This window comes from Vulpes lagopus, chromosome 5 (genome assembly GCF_018345385.1).
Source record: "Vulpes lagopus strain Blue_001 chromosome 5, ASM1834538v1, whole genome shotgun sequence".
In the NCBI taxonomy this organism is placed as follows: domain Eukaryota; kingdom Metazoa; phylum Chordata; class Mammalia; order Carnivora; family Canidae; genus Vulpes; species Vulpes lagopus.
Window position 1 is genome coordinate 73,216,654 of NC_054828.1, and position 18,268 is coordinate 73,234,921.

Here is an 18,268-nt window from a genome sequence, read left to right on the forward strand (position 1 = left end):
TCACTTTACTTTCCTTGTCTTCATTTCCTCATGGTAGACACTTAAGCATTTGTTGAAGGAACGAATGAAATAAAAATAAAACTACTTTTCACTAAGAAAAATGAGTTTGCAAGTTTCTTTATAGAACCTCCAAAAGAGAAAAATAAGGATTACTCTGTTTTATAAATGAAGGGGAAACATTAGTGACTTATATTACTAGTTCTATTCTGACACTTCATCACACAACTGAATGTTTTTAACAGTGTGGTCTGCAATCTCCCCTAACAGCTCTATGGAAATTTCTTCCCTTAAGCTCCTAGTGACCTAAGTACCAAATCTGGAGGGCAGTTTTCAGCCTTGTTGATCTCATTTTCCTTGAAATCTCTCTCTTCACTTTCACAGATCTCTGACCAGCTTTCTCTCTCCCCTTCCTGTTCCTTAAATATCAGTGTTTTCCAGAGTTCCTTTCCTATTATGGCTCATGGTTCAGTTTTCTCTTGCCTGAAACTTGACCCTCTCCGAATTGTTCTCCTAACTACCCACACTTGCTTTCAGCCCATTACTTCCTGTTCCTCGTAGAAACCCCCGTGCCTTTGAGGTTGATCCCATCTGAACCTCCTCCTCTCCTCTGTGTTGCCGTCCTCTGCCAACCTCTCCCTCACATGCTAAGTGTCTCAGCAGCTGGGTCACCATCTTGCCTCCCCACCATTCTCCACCGCTCCACAGTTCACTTGGCTTCCTGTGTCACTTGTAAACTCTCCTTCACCCAGCCCTGGTTTCACACTGCCAGGGGCATCCTGAGCCTTGACTGCAACAAATGAATAACCCCCACATTCACACATTTACAACCTGATCACAGTTGTCTTCCTTCTAGCTTGCTTGTTTAGGGCCCATGGAAGCGATTCTTTGACTGCATTTATCTGAACCTCTCTGGCCTACTCAACCAGGAAAGCCCCAGCCCTGGACTAATCTAGCCACATGTCATCTCTTTCACATCCTGGAGACAGTCACCTCACTCAGGGGATGAGCTAGTGGCTGTGATGCTGTAGTGTCTCAGTGGTTTCTAGCTCATCTTTCTCATCCCCTTCAATCTGTCCTTTCATCCAGCTGGCAGTGACTCAGAGCTCAGGTCTAACCATAGCTCCCCTCTGCCACAGATGTTGTAAGAGGCCAGTGCCTCTCAGATTTGCACATGAATATGAGGCCACTGTGTCTTGCTAAAGTGCAGGCTGAGCTTCAGTAGGTTGGAGGTGAGCCTGAGCCTGCATTTCTCACAAACTGATTTTACATCTTTATTTTTCTCATTTTTATAAGATAACCTTGAGGTTTTGTGTAATCTGGATCAGAAATTTTTACTTGCTTATCTACTCCTTCTAAGTAAGCAACAAATCCTAATTTTTTTTATCTTATCCTAAAGTTCCAGAATGTTAAAATTGGAAGGATCTCAGAGTTTTATCCCCTCACTGTATGGATAAAGTGTGGAGGACAGAACAAGTTCTAGGCCAAGAACTTAAATTTCCCAATTCCTATGCTACTGCTCCCTTAATTTTCTCAGCAGCCACTAGAGTGCGTATCGTGTGTGCAAACACAGTGAATGCCATCTGTCGAGCATACAAACTCTAAAAGGGGGGCAGCCCGGGTGGCTCAGTGGTTTAGCGCCGCCTTCGGCCCAGGGCCTGATCCTGGAGAACGCAGATAGAGTCCCGTGTCGGGCTCCCTGCATGGAGCCTGCTTCTGTCTCTGCCTGTGTCTCTGCCTCTCTCTCTCTCTCTCTCTCTCTCTCTCTCTCATGAATGAATGAATAAATAAATAAATAATCTTTTTTTAAAAAAAGTCTAAAAGGGTTCCTGCCCCGCAGGATGTTCATGGCCTAACTAAAAGCCATTTTCCCCACCTCTCCCAAATCTCATTTCATATTTTTCCAAACTTTGTAAATATAAATTCAGTAACAAGAAAGGAAATTCCGTGTTAATGCACAGCAAATCATAATGAGCCAGGAAAGGAAGCGGAATTTGGGCAATTAAATCCTCACATCGATGTATAAGTATAAATATGCCCTCCCTTTAGAACAGTAGCTTTCCATCTTTGCTTTGAAGTGACCTGCCTTTTGATTCACAGCTCAGTAGACACGACTAGTGCACAGTTGTATAAGCAAAAACCCACATCTAAACAAGTATACTAGTTTTATATATGTAAAGTATTCTGCTTCTTAATGTCAGATTATAACTCCCTAATTTGATTTCATGAACCTTATTGGTTCTAACCCTGAATTTGGGGCCTTAGAGTCCTAGTCACACAGAATATTGGACTGAACTGGACCTGATTTTGATGCAGTATGATGACTGTCTTCTGCTGAGACTAAACTCATTTCTGCAAGGAAAACCTCCCTACTGTTACACCTCTCATTTTCTTTAAATCCCATTTAAACCATACTTATTCTGAGAAGACTTTCTGTCTATACGTTATTTCATTTAATATACCATCAGCGTTTATATACTATATTTTCTGATTGCCATGTGTAAGTACTTGTTTTTTATATTTATTTTTTTTAAGATTTTATTTATTTATTCATGAGAGAGAGAGAGGCAGACACAGGCAGAGGGAGAAACAGGCTCCATGCAGGGAGCCTGACGTGGGACTCGATCCCGGGACTCCAGGATCATGCCCTGAGCTGAAGGTGGCACTAAACCGCTGAGCCACCTGGGCTGCTCTTGTTTTTTATTTCATTTATGTTTGCTATGTCCCCAGTTAGACTGTTAAGTCTATAAGGGCAAAGAGCCTGTAGTCTATTTCTGTGGGATGCTCCTAATCCCTCTAATTTTGTACCTGGTTGACATTTTAATCGGTCGTCCATAAACCTGTGGTTCTCACAAGGTACAGATGCTTAACTCTGTCATGGCTCTTTCTCATACCTGTTTTCTCATGTGCCTATCCACTTCATTTCCCTTCCAGACGCAAAACTTTTGAAAGAACAAATGTCACAGGCCCAGCTCTTTCCCAGAAGCCTTGGGGAAGGTGTGGGATTTGAATATGCGATGTTCCATAATCATGTTGAAGACAGGACAGTTTGCATATTTCAAGGAGGTCCTCACCTGCAAGGAGCACCTGGGTAAGAATGATAGCTTAGAGTATCCATACATACCCACAAAGACTACAATAAAGGCATTGAAGTGGCAATGCAGATATATATTTACTGACATGGAAAGATGTTTAAAATATTAAAGCGATGGGATAGGGCAAAAGGGTATAATTTGAGAGAGTGTCAGTAACATGTTCACAGTGATTTGTCACTAGATGATGGGATGAAAGGCCTTCCAGTTTTTTTTTTTTAAGATTTTTTTTTTTTTAATTTATTTATGAGAGACACAGATAGAGGCAGAGGGAGAAGCAGGCTCCCTGTAGGGAGCCCAAAGCAGGACTCAATCCCAGGACCCCGGGATCACGGCTCAACTGTAGAGCCACCCAGGCGTCCCAAGACCTTCCAATTTTTAATTTATTTTTCTTTCTATCTGCATTTCCTGCATTTTTAAACAGTGATATATACCGCTAAGTAAAAATACGATATAGATTTTTTTTTTTTTTTTTTTAAGGATTTTATTTATTTATTCATGAGAAACACACAGAGAGGCAGAGACAGAAGCAGGCTCTATGCTGGGATCCTGATGTGGGACTCCATCCCGGGACTCCAGGACCACTCTCTGGGCCAAAGGCAGGCGTTAAACTGCTGAGCCACCCAGGGATCCCAGGGATCTGTATCGTAGATACAGATTTCTTAAATTATATTTTAGCTTTCTCCTTGCTTGTGATCTAATTACCATTAAGTTCTGGTATATTACCAATACTAGACCATTATGCTACAAATAGAATAAAGCTGGGAACGTGAATATTATTTGAGTTCGTTGAACATGGACCAAGTGGACCTTTCATAAGTAAATTATATGGAGATGTGCTTGGATAGTTTCTCTCTAGAGGCACTGTTTTTAGACCTTCTGAAAATATTTTTTCTTTCCCTGTTGTGTAACTAGATTCCTTCATGGAGGTGCCATTGCAACCATGATTGATTCTACTCTTGGTATGTGTGCGATTTTAACTGGGGGAATTGCCATGACCGCCAATCTCAACATCAATTTTAGAAGGTAAATTCCTGGGTATTCTGTCATGGAGTGGGCTGCCCAGTAGCAGACCCTGAGACAAAGATCTGTATGCAAATGATAAAGGAAGTGCTTCCAAAGTAAACTAGCACAGGAGTGGGAGGAGCAAAACAGGATAAAAGAAAAGGAGCCAACCAGACTGGGTTCTTCAAGTGCTGCAAAGGGCAACTCATCCTGATCATTCAAGGAGCTCTGGCATGAAATGTGTACCTGAATTGTTCTTACCTTAAGCAAGGGAGCTCTCTCACACATCAATCATGCAGTGAGGGCTATGTCCCGGGAACCAAAAATCCAGGCCCTTCAGGCTCTATGTGTTTGAGCAAGGTAGGCTCTAGGCAAAAATAACCCCAAAAGAGGCAGAAAAAAAGATTGAAGGGGATCCGAGTCGAGCACCACTATCCAACTATATAACAAAACATAGAAGTTTTGGATAACTTCATATAGAAATAAAAGGGCAGGCAGCATGATGAGTTTGATATCCATCAAAAATAAAATTCTACAAGGTCTTAATTTTTCAGTTTAACAACTACACCCCTACAGTTAACAAAACAGTGTGGACACTGGCACAGCAACAGAAAAAGCAATAGGGCAAAACAAAGTTTAAGAACAGTTCAATAGATGAGGTCTCTAAGTGAGGTTTTGTGGATTATTACTTTGCACAGTGAGGGGCATTTAAATCACAGGGATCCCTGGGTGGCACAGCGGTTTAGCGCCTACCTTTGGCCCAGGGCGCGATCCTGGAGACCCCGGATCAAATCCCACGTCGGGCTCCCGGTGCATGGAGCCTGCTTCTCCCTCTGCCTGTGTCTCTGCCTCTCTCTCTCTGTGACTATCATAAATAAATAAAATTTTTTAAAAAAAAATAAATAAATAAATTACAAAACATCTCCATCTTACGCCCCAGTGAGTTATATGGTTCATCATGCCTCATGGATTGTGAGCTTATTTACTATAAGTAATTCTTAGCCAGGCATTCTGCAGAAAAGGACACTTCCCCTTAGCAAATGTTACTAGTTTATTTCAGGGGCCAGCAAACATTTTTCTGTAAATATTTTACATTTTGCAGGCCATAACATCCCCAATATAACTACTCAACACTGCCATTGCAGCACAAAAGCAGCCACAGACAATACATAAACACATACTAAAAACACAAAATTATCTCAGTGATCATAAAACCAATTATTTCAGGGTGCCTGGGTGGCTCTGTTGGTTAAATGACTGACCTGTGACTTTGGCTTAGGCCATGATCTCATGGGTCATGAGATCAGGCCCTGCGTCAGGCTCTGTGCTCAGTGGGCAGTCTACTTGAAGATTCTCTCCCTCCACCCTCACTTGTGCATTCGATCACTCTCTCTCTAAAATAAATAAACCTTTTTAAAATATCTTCTTATTTTACCTACACTTGCTAAAAATTTTTCATTCTGGGCTTGATTAATTTCTCCAGGATGCCAGTGTTTATATTTTCCTGAGGCTAGTATATTTGTTTTTTACAGCCTCATTAGATGTCCAGTACTTGTGTCAGACCCTAAAAGAACTGTCACAGGTCAGCCAGATTTATAGGTTCTTGGCAGTCATCTAGAGATTGTTAATGGATAGGATTTTTTTCTTTGAAGGTTATTGGAACACATGCCTTACCTAGTTCATAAATCCAAGCCCCTATTGGAGTCAGGATTTCCTTACCATGTGAGAGGGACTTTCCAGACCTTTCTTCTAACCTAGCACTTCCCCTTTTTTAGTATCCAAGTCCATTGTGTCCTAGTTGTATATTTTCTGCTTTGGTTTACCACTTACCTACAATTAAATGTATCTCATGTAATTGGCAGAGATTCCATCTCCCAAGAGACAGGGACTAATTAGTCTATAGTTTTCTTTCAGAAATACTCAGCTGGGGATCCCTGGGTGGTGCAGCGGTTTGGCGCCTGCCTTTGGCCCAGGGCGCGATCCTGGAGACCCGGGATCGAATCCCACGTCGGGCTCCCGGTGCATGGAGCCTGCTTCTCCCTCTGCCTGTGTCTCTGCCTCTCTTTCTCTCTGTGTGATTATCATAAATTAAAAAAGAAAAAAGAAAAGAAAAAAAAAATACTCAGCTGCATAAGCTGAGTACATAGCTAGTTATCTTCTATAACCAGTCCTCTCTGTTAAGGGTACAATTCCTGCATTTTCTGGAATTGTTGGGCCTCTTGCCAGTTCTCTGACTCTGAGGCAAGAGGTTTAGTGAGCGTTCTTAAGGAGATTGTGCCGGACTTACAAACCTGTAAATGGCATTTGTCTGTGGGTATAAATCCCCCAAATGTGCATAGATGTTATTTTCGCCTGTCAGGTCACTCACACCTCACACACTTTGTGGGGATGCTGAGGGCTGTGCAAGTCTTTGCCTACCCTCAGTTCATGCAGGCTCTCAAAGCACCTTCAACTAACATGTGGAAGATTCCTTGCTGAATGTAGGTATCCTTTAGAGATCTCACCTTATGGCTCAGAAAACTACTGGACTGTTTATGCCATGAGGATATAAACATAATTCTTTCAAAGCAACCTCCCCAACCTGACGTACACATTCCTTACTCTGTGTCTAGCATGTCCTTTCACAGAGATAAATACTGTGAGACAGATAAACACTTTATAGAAGAAACACTTGTTTGCAGTGTGCTCTATATGTGAACTGCTTAAAAAAATTAAACTTACCCTATACCATAGCCATCCTTATTTTTGAATCATAGCTATAGTTTTATGATTCTTGTGTTAATTTTTCTCTTTTTTTAAGAATCATTAGGGACTCCTGGCTTTCCATAAAGTAGTTAACTATCATTATCACCCTCTTTTCTATGCTTAAATTGCATTTGGCCTGTTAGGAATCTCTTTAGACTGGCACCTGTCCTTTCAATCTTATCCAGATGTATTTTTAAATACTTTTGTCTCCAGAGAGACAGTATAATGTATGGTTAAGAGGACAGACTTTGGAGAAGGTTCAAATGCCTGTTTTGCCACTTACTAGCTGTATGACCTTGGACAAGTTACTCAACCTCTCTGTGCTTGAATTTCCTCATCTTTAAAAGATGATAGATAATATATCCACCATATAGGGTCATTATGAGCTACTAGCTGCATGACCTTGGACAAGTTACTCAATCTCTCTGTGCTTGAATTTCCTCACCTTTAAAAAGATGATAATATATCCACCATATAGGGTCGTTATGAGCTGTAAATGAATGAATGCATGTAAAGCACCTGGGATACTCTCTGGCCACGTAACAAATACTCAGTGAGTGTTGGCTGTTTATTATTATTATCGTTAAAGTTGCTATTATCATTACTTTTATTTTAGCAACAACGAGGCATATCTGTGCCAAGACATTAGATCCCTGATTTCTTTTTAGTGGAGAAGAATAGTGCAAAAGACTAGGAAAATATTGGATGTGGTCTCATGGTGAGCAGGATGACCTTGCTGTTGGCCTATTTCTCTGTCATAATTGGGAAGTTTTTAACACTTAATAAGGTTATGAGTCCACAGTGGTATATTAGATTTAATGGGCTTTGTGCCTTATATTTTTAAAATTTTTTTTGAGTAGTGCGAAATATATTCATATTATTGTGAAACTAATCTTCAGAACTTTTTTATCTTGCAGAACTGAAACTTTATACCCATTAAACAGTAACTCCCTATTTTCCTGTCCCCACTAACCCTGGCAACCACCATTCTACTTTTTGTTTCTATGAATTTGATTACTCCAGTTACCTAATGTAAGAGACTCATGATATTTCTTTTTTTGTGACTAGCTCACTTCACTTCACAGGATGTCCTCAACGTTCACCCATGTTGTAGCATGTGACAGAACTTTCTCTCTTCTTTTTTTTCTTAAAGATTGATTTAAGACAGCAAGAGAGCAAGTAAGGCAGAGGGAGAGGAAGAGGATCTCAAGCAGACAGCCCGCTGAGCACAGAGCCCAATGCAGGGCTTGATCTCACAACCCTGAGATCATGACCTGAGCTGAAATCAGGAGTTGGAGACTTAACTGCCTGAGCCACCCAGATGCCCCAGAATTTTTTTTCTTTAAGGCTGAATAATTCATTGTATGTATGTGCCACATTTTGTTTATCCATAAATCCATCAGTGGTTATTTAGGGTATTTCTACTGCTTAGCTATTACAAGTAATGCTTTTATGAACCTGAATATGCAAATATCTCAATGAAATCTTGCTTTCAGTTCTTTTGGATAAGTACCAAAGAGTGGAATTGCTGGATTACATGGCAGTTTTATTTTTAATTTTTTGAGGAACCACTGTATTGTTTTCCATAGCAGCTATAGCATTTTACATTCCTATCAACAGCACATCTTTTTGCTAACACACGTTATTTTGGATTTTTTATTTTCATTTTTGTTGGATAGTACCCATCCTAATGGTATAAGGTGATAGATATCATTGTGCTTTGATTTGCAGTTTTTTAAATATTTTATTATTATATTTTTATTATTTGAGAGCGAGTAGAGCAAGAGAGAGAGAGCATTGGAGGGGGAGTAAAAGGAGAGGGAAAAGCAGACTTCCCAGCCCCCAGTGTGGGGTTCAGTCCAGGACCCTGGGATCACTACCTGAGCCAAAGGCAGACAGCCAACTGAGCCACCCAGGTGCCCCTGATTTGCATTTTGTTAAATGATTAGTGTTATTGAGCATCTTTTCATATGCTTGGTGGGTATTTGTATATTATCTTTAGAGAACTATCCATTCAAGTCCTTTGCTCATTTCTTAATTGGATTTTTTCATTTTTTTGCTCTTGAGTTATAGAATTTCTTTATATATTCTGGGTATTAACCCCTTACCAGGTACATGATTTGCAAATATTTTCTCTCATTTCATATGAAGGTTGCTTTTTTCACTCTGTTGATTGTGTGCTTTGATGCACAGAAGTTTTTAAGTTTAAGTAATCCCTTTGGTCTCTATTTTCTTCTTTTGCTTGTGCCTTTGGTGCCCTATCCAAGAATTCATTGCCAGACCCAATGCATAAAGTTTTTTACTGATGTTTTCTTCTCAGTTTTCTGGTTTTTAATGCATTTTCAGTTGTTGTATATGTTGTAAGGTAAAGGTCCAACTTTATTCTTTTGCATGTAGATATTCAGTTTCCCCAGCACCATTTGTTGAAAAGACTGTCCTTTCTCCATTGAGTGGTCTTAATACTTATAGTGAAAATCATTTGACCAATATGAGAGTGAGAGGGTTTATTTCTGGGCTCTCTGTTCTACTTCACTGGTTTCTGTGTCTGTCTTTATGCCAGTACACCACTGTTTCAATTATTGTAGCTTTGTGTAATATGTTTTGAAATCAGGACGTTTGAGACTTCCAGCTTTTTATTTATTTTTTCCTTTTTTTTAAGATTTTTATTTATTTATTCATAGACACAGAGAGAGAGAGGCAGAGACACAGGCAGAAGGAGAAGCAGACTCCATGCAGAGAGCCCGATATGGGACTTGATCCCGGGTCCCCAGGATCACAGGCTGCAGGCAGCGCCAAACCGCTGCACCACCAGGGCTGCCCTATTTATTTTTTCCTAAGACTAGTGTTGGTTATTCAAGATTCCTTGAAACTCCTATCAATTTTAAGACGGATTTTTCTATTTCTGCAAAAACTTATCCCATTGAGATTTTCCAGGATTGCATTGAATCCGTGAATTGTTCTGCATAGTATTGACATCTTAACAGTATTTTCTTCCAGTCCATGAACACGGGACATTTTTCCATTTATTTGTATCTTTTTTATTTATTTTTTAAAGATTTCATTTATTTATTCATGAGAGGCAGAGGCATAGGCAGAGGGAAAAGCAAGCACCCTGCGGGGAGCCGAATACAGGACTCAATTCAAGGACCCCGGATCACGGCTTGAGCCAAAAGCAGATGCTCAACCACTGAGCCACCCAGGTGCTTCTATTTGTACCTTCTTTAATTTCTTTTAGTAGAAATTTTTTGCCTCCTTGGTCATGTTTATTCCTAAATATTTTATGTTTATGTTATCTTAAATATAATCATATTTGTAATTTTCTTTTCCAGTTGCTCATTGTTAACATAAAAAATGCAGTTGTTGAATAGAAGTGGCAAAAGTAGTCATCCTTGTTTTGTTCCTGATCTTGGTGGAAAAGCTTTCCATCTTTCTCCATTGAATATGTTAGCTGAGGGCTTTTCTTATATGGCTTTTATTATGTTGAGGTAGTTTCCTTTTATTCCTAATTGTATTTGAGACTTTTAATTCCTCACCCAAACTGTCATCATACCTTCTTTTATATAATCCTATGTCTCACCAACCACCTTTCTGTATCATTTGAATGAATCAAATGAAAGTTAGGATAAATTTGTCAAAATCTACCAAAAAAATGTGATTTTGATAGCAGTTACATTAACTTAGAGATTAACTTGGGGAAAATTGTCATCTTTACATATAGTCAATGTTTTATACTATTTATACTATAAAATTAGATCCTAGAAATGGCTTTTCAACATGATAAAGAATATTAAAATTTAAGTGTTTTTTTTTTTTTTTTCTAAGATTTTATTTATTCATGAGAAACACAGAGAGAGAGAGAGGCAGAGACACAGGCAGAAGGAGAAGCAGGCTCCATCAGGCAAGGAGCCTGATGCGGGACTCCATCCTGGGACTCTCGGATCACTACCTGAGCCGAAGGCAGATGCTCAACCACTGAGCCACTCAGGCACACCAAAATTTAAGTTTTTAATCTTTCCATGTTCATGGTTTTTTAAAATATTTTTTATTCAAATAAAATTGAAGAATACAGTACAACCTCCCTTCTCAATTAAAAAAATGTACATTTAAAAACAAAGTCAGCACAGTATTTGGATTATAATTTAGATTAACCAAGTATGTGTGCCTTGAGCACCTGCTCCCTGCTAGGCCCTATGCTTAGTCCTTGTCCCATCCAACAAACTATCCACATAAATCGTTCTATTCCTGTTCACTTGTTACCCACAGTTAGAAAACTTAGTAAAAACAAGTTTTCCATGAAATCACATGGATAGAGAGACTATGGTCAGGATCAAAACTGAAGTCTTTTGACTCTTGTTTGATATTCCTCTCTACATACACAGTTTTCATTCTCTTCTATTAATTGATGATTAAAGACCAGAATAAAGCTTTGGGCGATGTAAGTACAGTTGATCCTTGAACAACACAGGTTTAAACTGCATGGGTCAACTTTATACTTGGACTTTTTTCCATTAAACATAGTAAGTTTAATTGTAAGTTTATTTTCTCTTATGATTTTCTTTTTTTTTTTTTTTTTTTTTTAAGATTTTATTTGTTCATGAGATGCAGAGACACAGACAGAAGGAGAATCAGGCTCCCTGCAGGAAGCCCGATGTGGGACTTGATCCCAGGAACCCAGGATCACCCCCTTAGCCAAAGGCAGACACTCAACCACTGAACCACCCAGGCGTCCTTCTTCCTTAGGATTTTCTTAACATTCTCTTCTCTGGCTTACTTTATCATAAGAATACAGTGTATAATACATAGAACTTACAGAATATGGGTTAATTGCTTATATTATCAATAAGGATTCTGGTCAACAGTGGACTATTAGCAGTTACATTTTGGGACAGTTAAAAATTATACATGGATTTTTGACTGTGCAGGAGTCAGTGCCCCTAACCTCCCACATTGTTTAAGGGTCAGCAATAGTTTAGAATTTAATACTGACCAAGCTTTATATTTTGTATTTAGCTGTTAGATTCATAATAATAATAGTAATAATAATAATAAATTTAAGTCAGTCCATTGATGGCCCTCAGGGGGGCTAGAGATAAGAACCTAGGATTAAATTTAATTGAAGATAAATTACAGTGTCAATCATGAGATGTCTTTGTCCACACTCCTAAGAAGCCAGACTGCCTCTTACTCAGGTCAGATACTTTCCTAACACCTGATTCAAATGTCATACTTCGTGTTTAACATATTAAGATACATAGACAAAGCAGCTACTGATTAGTAGTAGCTAGCCAGCTGTGAAGAATCGATAGCTCAGCATTTTTGCAACTTATTCGTGGCATATTGATTGGGAAGCCCTGGATTAGACTTCTGCTAGCAACATAGAAATTCTGAAGGACATTTTTCCTTTAGAGTCGTAGATCTGTGCCAAATACACAAAGATAAAATACACATGAAGTAAACAACCATAAGTGAGAATCAGCAGAAAGAATAAATAATAGATTTAGAGACTTAAGATATCATGATAATCAGATACACAGTATAAAAGGTGATAAAGAGATGTTTAAAGAAAAAAAGCAAAGCTCAGTTGTTCCATCATGAAGTTCAGGAAAAGCTAATGGGAGAGAAACTCGGCAGAGGGAATCGCTGTGATGACTCCTTCCACCTGGAGTAGTCCTTTACATGGTGGCACTGCAGGAGCACAGAACACATCTGCTCCACATTATGTTTCTGCCAAATAAAATTTCACCTTTGAAAAGGTACTTTTTCATCATGGCACCCTGTCTCCAGGATTCCCTAAGAGTAACTATAGCCATTGGTCACATGTAGCTATTTAAATTTAAATTTAAATTCATTAAAATTAAATAAATTTTAAGGTTACATTTTTCATTCACAGCAGCCACATTTTGGGTATTCATTGTAAGGGAGCTCCTATATTGGACAGCTCAGAGGTGAAACATGCCTATCTCCATGGAAAGGTCTCTTGGACAGCCCTTGCTTAGTACATTAAGCCATTGCCTGCAATTTGTTGTCATTGGATGCCTTTTTAGTGACGGTCGCCCTAAAAGGGATAGGGTGAGAAATTTTTGTTATGTTAGAAAATGAGAGAGCTAATGGGACCATCCCATGGTCTTGTTTTCATTTCTTTAAAGGATCCCAGCATCCTTCAGACCTCGCGCTGGGTCTTCAGATGGGACAGCCTATGCCATCGCAAATCTGAAACCCAAGTGGTCTCTTTGAAGTCAGCCCCGAGACAGCCTGGACCAGGTGCCCACTTGCTACCTGAAATCAGAGGCACTCAGGAGGAAGGGGGTGTGCATGGCCACTGGGTTCAGCCCAGGATAAAGGGTGTTTTATCTGAGACAGTTTTACTGACACACCCACCAGCTCTTAGAGTTTCTACCCCTTCACAAGCACTTGATCATCTCAACGTTACATAAATTTAGTAAAAACTAATTTTGTCTCCTTTTTGTTTCTTCTGCAGGCCTATCCCTCTTTGTTCTGTTGTTGTGATAAATTGCCAGCTTGATAGAGTTGAAGGAAGGAAGTTGTTTGTTTCCTGTAATGTTCGAAGCATGGATGAGAAGACCCTGTACTCAGAGGCAACAAGTAAGGAATTGCCACTGCCTCATTATGTGGTTTGCCTTAATTTGCTTTGGACTTTCTTGGGTTTTGTGTTTGGGGGCTTAGGAGTTGTCAGATTTTGGGTTTGTTTTTGTTTTGATTTGGTTTTATCGCCCACAAATGGCCAGAAATTCTCAATTCTCTCTCATGCAAAAAATAAGTTAAAGGTATTCTTAAGCATTACTGGTAGAGAGGCACTTGCCAAAATCTATTAAAACCACAAACTTGTACGCTCATTTTCACCCATTTCCTGGACTTTATCCTACAGATGTACTAAACTGTAAAATTACAGTGTATAAGTTGCTCTACTGTCACAGTAATTGTGTTAATTTATACATAAATGTAAAGTTATTTTGGAATAGCAGAAGATTGGCAAAACAGAGATACCATCAATAGGAGGCTGGTTGAAGAACCATGTTGTGTGTGGCATAAAATTTGTGGAATATTATGGTGCCATTAATAATAAGGAAATTCTTTATGGGGCTATTTCATTAATATATATTGAATGAAAACACAAGGTGCAGGACTGTGAATGTAGTATGCTGTCATTAGTGTAGAAACTGTAGAGAGATCTTTTGCATTCTCTTCCTTTTTCTTCCTCTTTCCCTTTTACCCCTTCCCTCCTTCTCGAAAAATGTATTCCAAAAGCCATTAGGTAGAGTGGGCATGGTAGGCTTGGGATTGATCTGGAGGCCACAGTGAGGTGTGAGCCCTAGTGGAGTGAAGAGGGTGCCCACATGAGCAAGTGGCCCAGCACAGGGTGGCAGAGCCCAAGTAGGGGAAAGTATGGCTTCCTATTGGTGTCAAAGCCCATGGGGAACGCAGTGACATCTACACAGGCTGACAGCTGAGAGGGGAGCCAGGTTCCTGTCAGAGAGGGGATTTCCAGATATTAAAGAGTAAAAACTAGAATGCACCCTGTAGTGTTGGGTTGGAATTGGAGATCTCAGACATGAGTGTTTGCCTAGTCTTTTGCTCTTAGAAATAACATCATGAGTGACTTCATGTAATGTCATCTTACACAAATGTTGGCGAGTTAATCTCCAGTGGTTCCAGAGGAAACCATTCTTCTTTGTACTAGTCTTACAGTTTTTCTGTTAGGATGACATTTCAAAATAAAAAATAGGGATCCCTGGGTGGCGCAGCGGTTTGGCGCCTGCCTTTGGCCCAGGGCGCGATCCTGGAGACCCGGGATCGAATCCCATATCAGGCTCCCGGTGCATGGAGCCTGCTTCTCCCTCCGCCTGTGTCTCTGCCTCTCTCTCTCTCTGTGACTATCATAAATAAATAAAAATTAAAAAAAAATAATAGTAATAAAATAAAATAAAAAATAATAGGGAAGGGAAAATACCTGTATATTTTGTGTATATTTGTGTTGCATAGACCTTCCAGAATGCCACACATTTATTTCCTCTAGGAAGAGGACCAGAAGGTGGAGGAGTGCACCTTGTGATGTGATTATATCAGTGGATTACCAGGACTGGAGCTAGGTTTTGTGGCACCTAAAGCTTGCACAATTTAAGAAATTTAAGAAAAAGAAAAAAACTTGTGTATAAATATGAGTTTTTGTTTAAAATGAGGAAAGAAACCACAACATGCTACTGCTGCTGCTATCTGGAAGACACGGTCCCTTCCCTCTGGACTCTGCAGGCAATTTACCAGAAGTGCTTCCAGATTGCATCCCTGAGCACCCGCAGCCCCCTGCTCTGACAGGACCTTTGCCAGGGAAGAGCCCTTGAAGCCTTACATTCCGTACCTTCAGATTTAGATGAGTTAATTTAGATATCCAGGGTTTTTTTGTTGGTTTCTATTCTGTATTGTTTTAATGGACCTCAGGTGCCCAGTTTGGGTTAATCAGAATCTTTGAGTTAGGACACACAGGCATCATCGGTGCATGAAACAGCCATCTTTTATCTATTCATTCACTAATGTATTTGTTTTTTTAATTTAATAAACACCTTGAAACCTACCATCAACCAAGAACCAGAATCTTAGTATCATACCCCTACCTAATTATTTTCCCATCTCATCCTCCTGCTTTCCTCCTGAGGTTTCTGAAGTGTCATTACCATACAGTGTTATATTTGCTTATACCTTATTTTTTATTTTAGTGAATTTTATCAAGGATATTTGTGTGTACCTCAGGAGTGTATAGTTTAGTTGTCTGTTCTGAACTTTGTAAAAAAAAAAAAAAAAGTCGTGCTATATGTACTTGTCTGAGGGTTGATTTTCTTTTCATTCAGCTTATGTTACTGACATTCACTCTGTTGTTGGCTTGTAGTTTCCTTATTGCTCCTGCTTAATGATAGTCCACTCTGTGACTATATCATGGTGGATTTATTTCCTCTTCTGATCGTGGACCTTGGACTCTTTTTCATTTTTTTTCTTTTGTTAGAGACAGAGTAGGGGGGATAGAGAATCTTAAGCAGGCTCCACCTAGCAGGGAGTCTGATACGGGGCTGGATCTTACAACCTGAGATCATGAGCTGAGCCAAAATCGAGTTTTGGTCACCTAACTGAGCCACCCAGGTGCCTCTGTGGACCTCAGCCTCTCTTATGAATGAGCTTCTGTGAGCATTCTGGTGTTGTACATGGGCAAGAGCTTGGCACATAGTTAAGTGTTGAGTGTTAAGCTTCACAGGGAAACACCAGACTTGTTTTCTAAAGCTGTTACCAAATTACACTCCCACCAGCAATAGGAGATTCTGTTAATCTATCTTCTCTAGCAATTGTTAAAGTCAGCCTTCTGGGTTTTTGCCAATCAGGTGGTTATAAAATGCTATCTTTGTGTGATCTTGACTTGCATTTTCCTGATCACCTATGAAGATGAGTATCTCATATATTTTTTCATTATATTTGTTTTCCATTTTGTGAAATTCCTGTTCAACTTCTTTATCATTTTTTTTCCTTTATCTTTTCTTTCTTTCTTTGTCTTTTTAACTGACTTATAGGAGTTCTTTCTGTATTTTATATTAAGCTAATGTCTTTAAATTCTTTTTCCTTTATCGTTAATGCTTTTTGTGTCTTCCTCACCCCCCACCAAGTATCAGCTGTTTGCAGAAATGATGGATGAAAGAAGCAGGAATAAGATCCTGAATAATTTGAATCCATAGTCAATTTTAAAACTCCATTCCAGGCTTTGGTTTATGCATCCTATCTCCCTAACGCTTTGAGTATCAAGGTTCCATATGGCTTAGTTGTAATTTCACCTTTCCCTTTCCTAACTATCTTTAATGGAAGTGGTAATGAACCATTAAATGACCAAGTGGGAGAGGACTGAGTTCCCAGAGGCACTATGGTGTTGTGATAGTCAAAAGCTGATTTTTAATTTGACTGAGAAATGAGAGTAGGCCTGTAGATCGAAGGTACAAATATGAATCAAAATCCCTTTCATTTTATATACTTTTCTACTCAGAGAAGTCCTATCTGACTGCAGTCAGCTGACTTAAAATCACCTTCTATTATTTTGTTTGTTTAGGCACATTTGTAAAACTGGATCCTAAAAAAATAATTGACATAAGAGCTTCTGGTGCATTCTACACCAATCTGCAATAGGCTCACCTTCCCTCCAGAAGAATCTGTTGTCCCTGATCCTGCTCTCCTGACCTGCTTTTGAGGCCCCTAGAGGGTGAAGCCACTGATCTTCCTGGACAAATCTTCGGAATACAACCCCAGGGGCTCTGTTTCCACTTCTACACTCTTTGACATGAAAGAGCTCCTTGTGATAGCATCAGCAATCCTTTGTGTCTCTTTAGGAGAAGTCTCTGGTGCTCCTAAATTTGAATGGGCTCCTTAAGGTTGCACAAGCATGATGTCTGCCCCATTGCCGACTGAAGAAAAAATTCATATCGAAACTCTTACCACAAACCTGACAATGCCAGAAAACCAGAGGGAGGAGTGTGTATTTGTGTGTTTGTGTGTGTGTGTGTTTGTGTGTGTGTGTGTGTGAGAGAGAGAGAGAGAGGGAGAGAGATAAATGACAAAGCTAGCTTTATTGTATCCAAACAAAATCTTTTTGGCCACAGTAGGAAGCACACAACTAGTTCCTGTAGGAATAAATACCTCAAATCTGGATCCTACAGATTAAAGAACTATACCATTTTTAACATGAGCTGTCCTATTGTGTCTTACCAATAACATAGTTTATCATCACTGGAAGGAGCCTGTATTTACGTCCTAGGTGTATCTTCATCCTTTCAGGCTGCTATAACAAAATACCATAGACTTGGGTAGCTAATATACAACAGAAAGTACTGTTTACAGCTCTCGAGCCTAGAAAGTCCAGGATCAAGACATCAGCACAGTCACCTTCTGGTGAGGGCTAGCTTACTGGCTCATAGGTAACACCTTCTCACTGTCTCCTCACATGGTATACAAGGGACTAGAGATTTCTCTAGAGCCTCTTTTAATAGGGCACTAACACCATTCATGAGGGTTCCACTTCTTACATATTTTTTTACAGCTCATCTACTAATATCATCACATTGGGCGTTAGGGTTTCAACATATAAAGTCGGGTGGAAAAAATAAATAAATAAAGGAAGGAAGGAAGGAAAGAAAAGAAAAGAGAAAGTGAAAGTCGGGTGGGGTATAAACATTTGGACCATAATGTTAGTAATGCCATGACAGTACCACATACTGGGTGATTTGAAACAAGATCTGGGATACCTGGGTGGCTCAGTGGTTGAGCGTCTGCCTTTGGCTCAGGACATGATCCCAGAGTCCTGGGATCGAGTCCCTCATTGGGCTCCCAGTGGGGAGCCTGCTTCTCCCTCTACCTGTGTCTCTGCCTCTCTCTATGTTTATCATGAA

General features: G+C 39.7%; 1 protein-coding gene across 3 annotated transcripts in view; it reads left to right on the forward strand.

Annotated features, from left to right (window-relative positions):
- The window catches only part of THEM4 (thioesterase superfamily member 4), a 38,724-nt gene extending 21,161 nt beyond the window's left edge, over positions 1–17,563 (forward strand). The window contains exons 3-6 of one of the 3 annotated variants that reach the window (XM_041755820.1): positions 2,932–3,088; positions 4,005–4,115; positions 12,986–13,100; positions 13,318–13,448. In XM_041755820.1, the coding sequence (XP_041611754.1) occupies positions 2,932–3,088; positions 4,005–4,115; positions 12,986–13,073 (356 nt within the window). In that variant the 3' untranslated portion in view covers positions 13,074–13,100; positions 13,318–13,448. Of the gene's footprint in view, positions 1–2,931; positions 3,089–4,004; positions 4,116–12,985; positions 13,101–13,317; positions 13,449–14,874; positions 16,907–16,935 lie in introns of those variants that run through there. The other 2 variants (XM_041755819.1, XM_041755817.1) reach the window with 2 other exon arrangements.
- Positions 17,564–18,268: the final 705 nt, after the last annotated feature.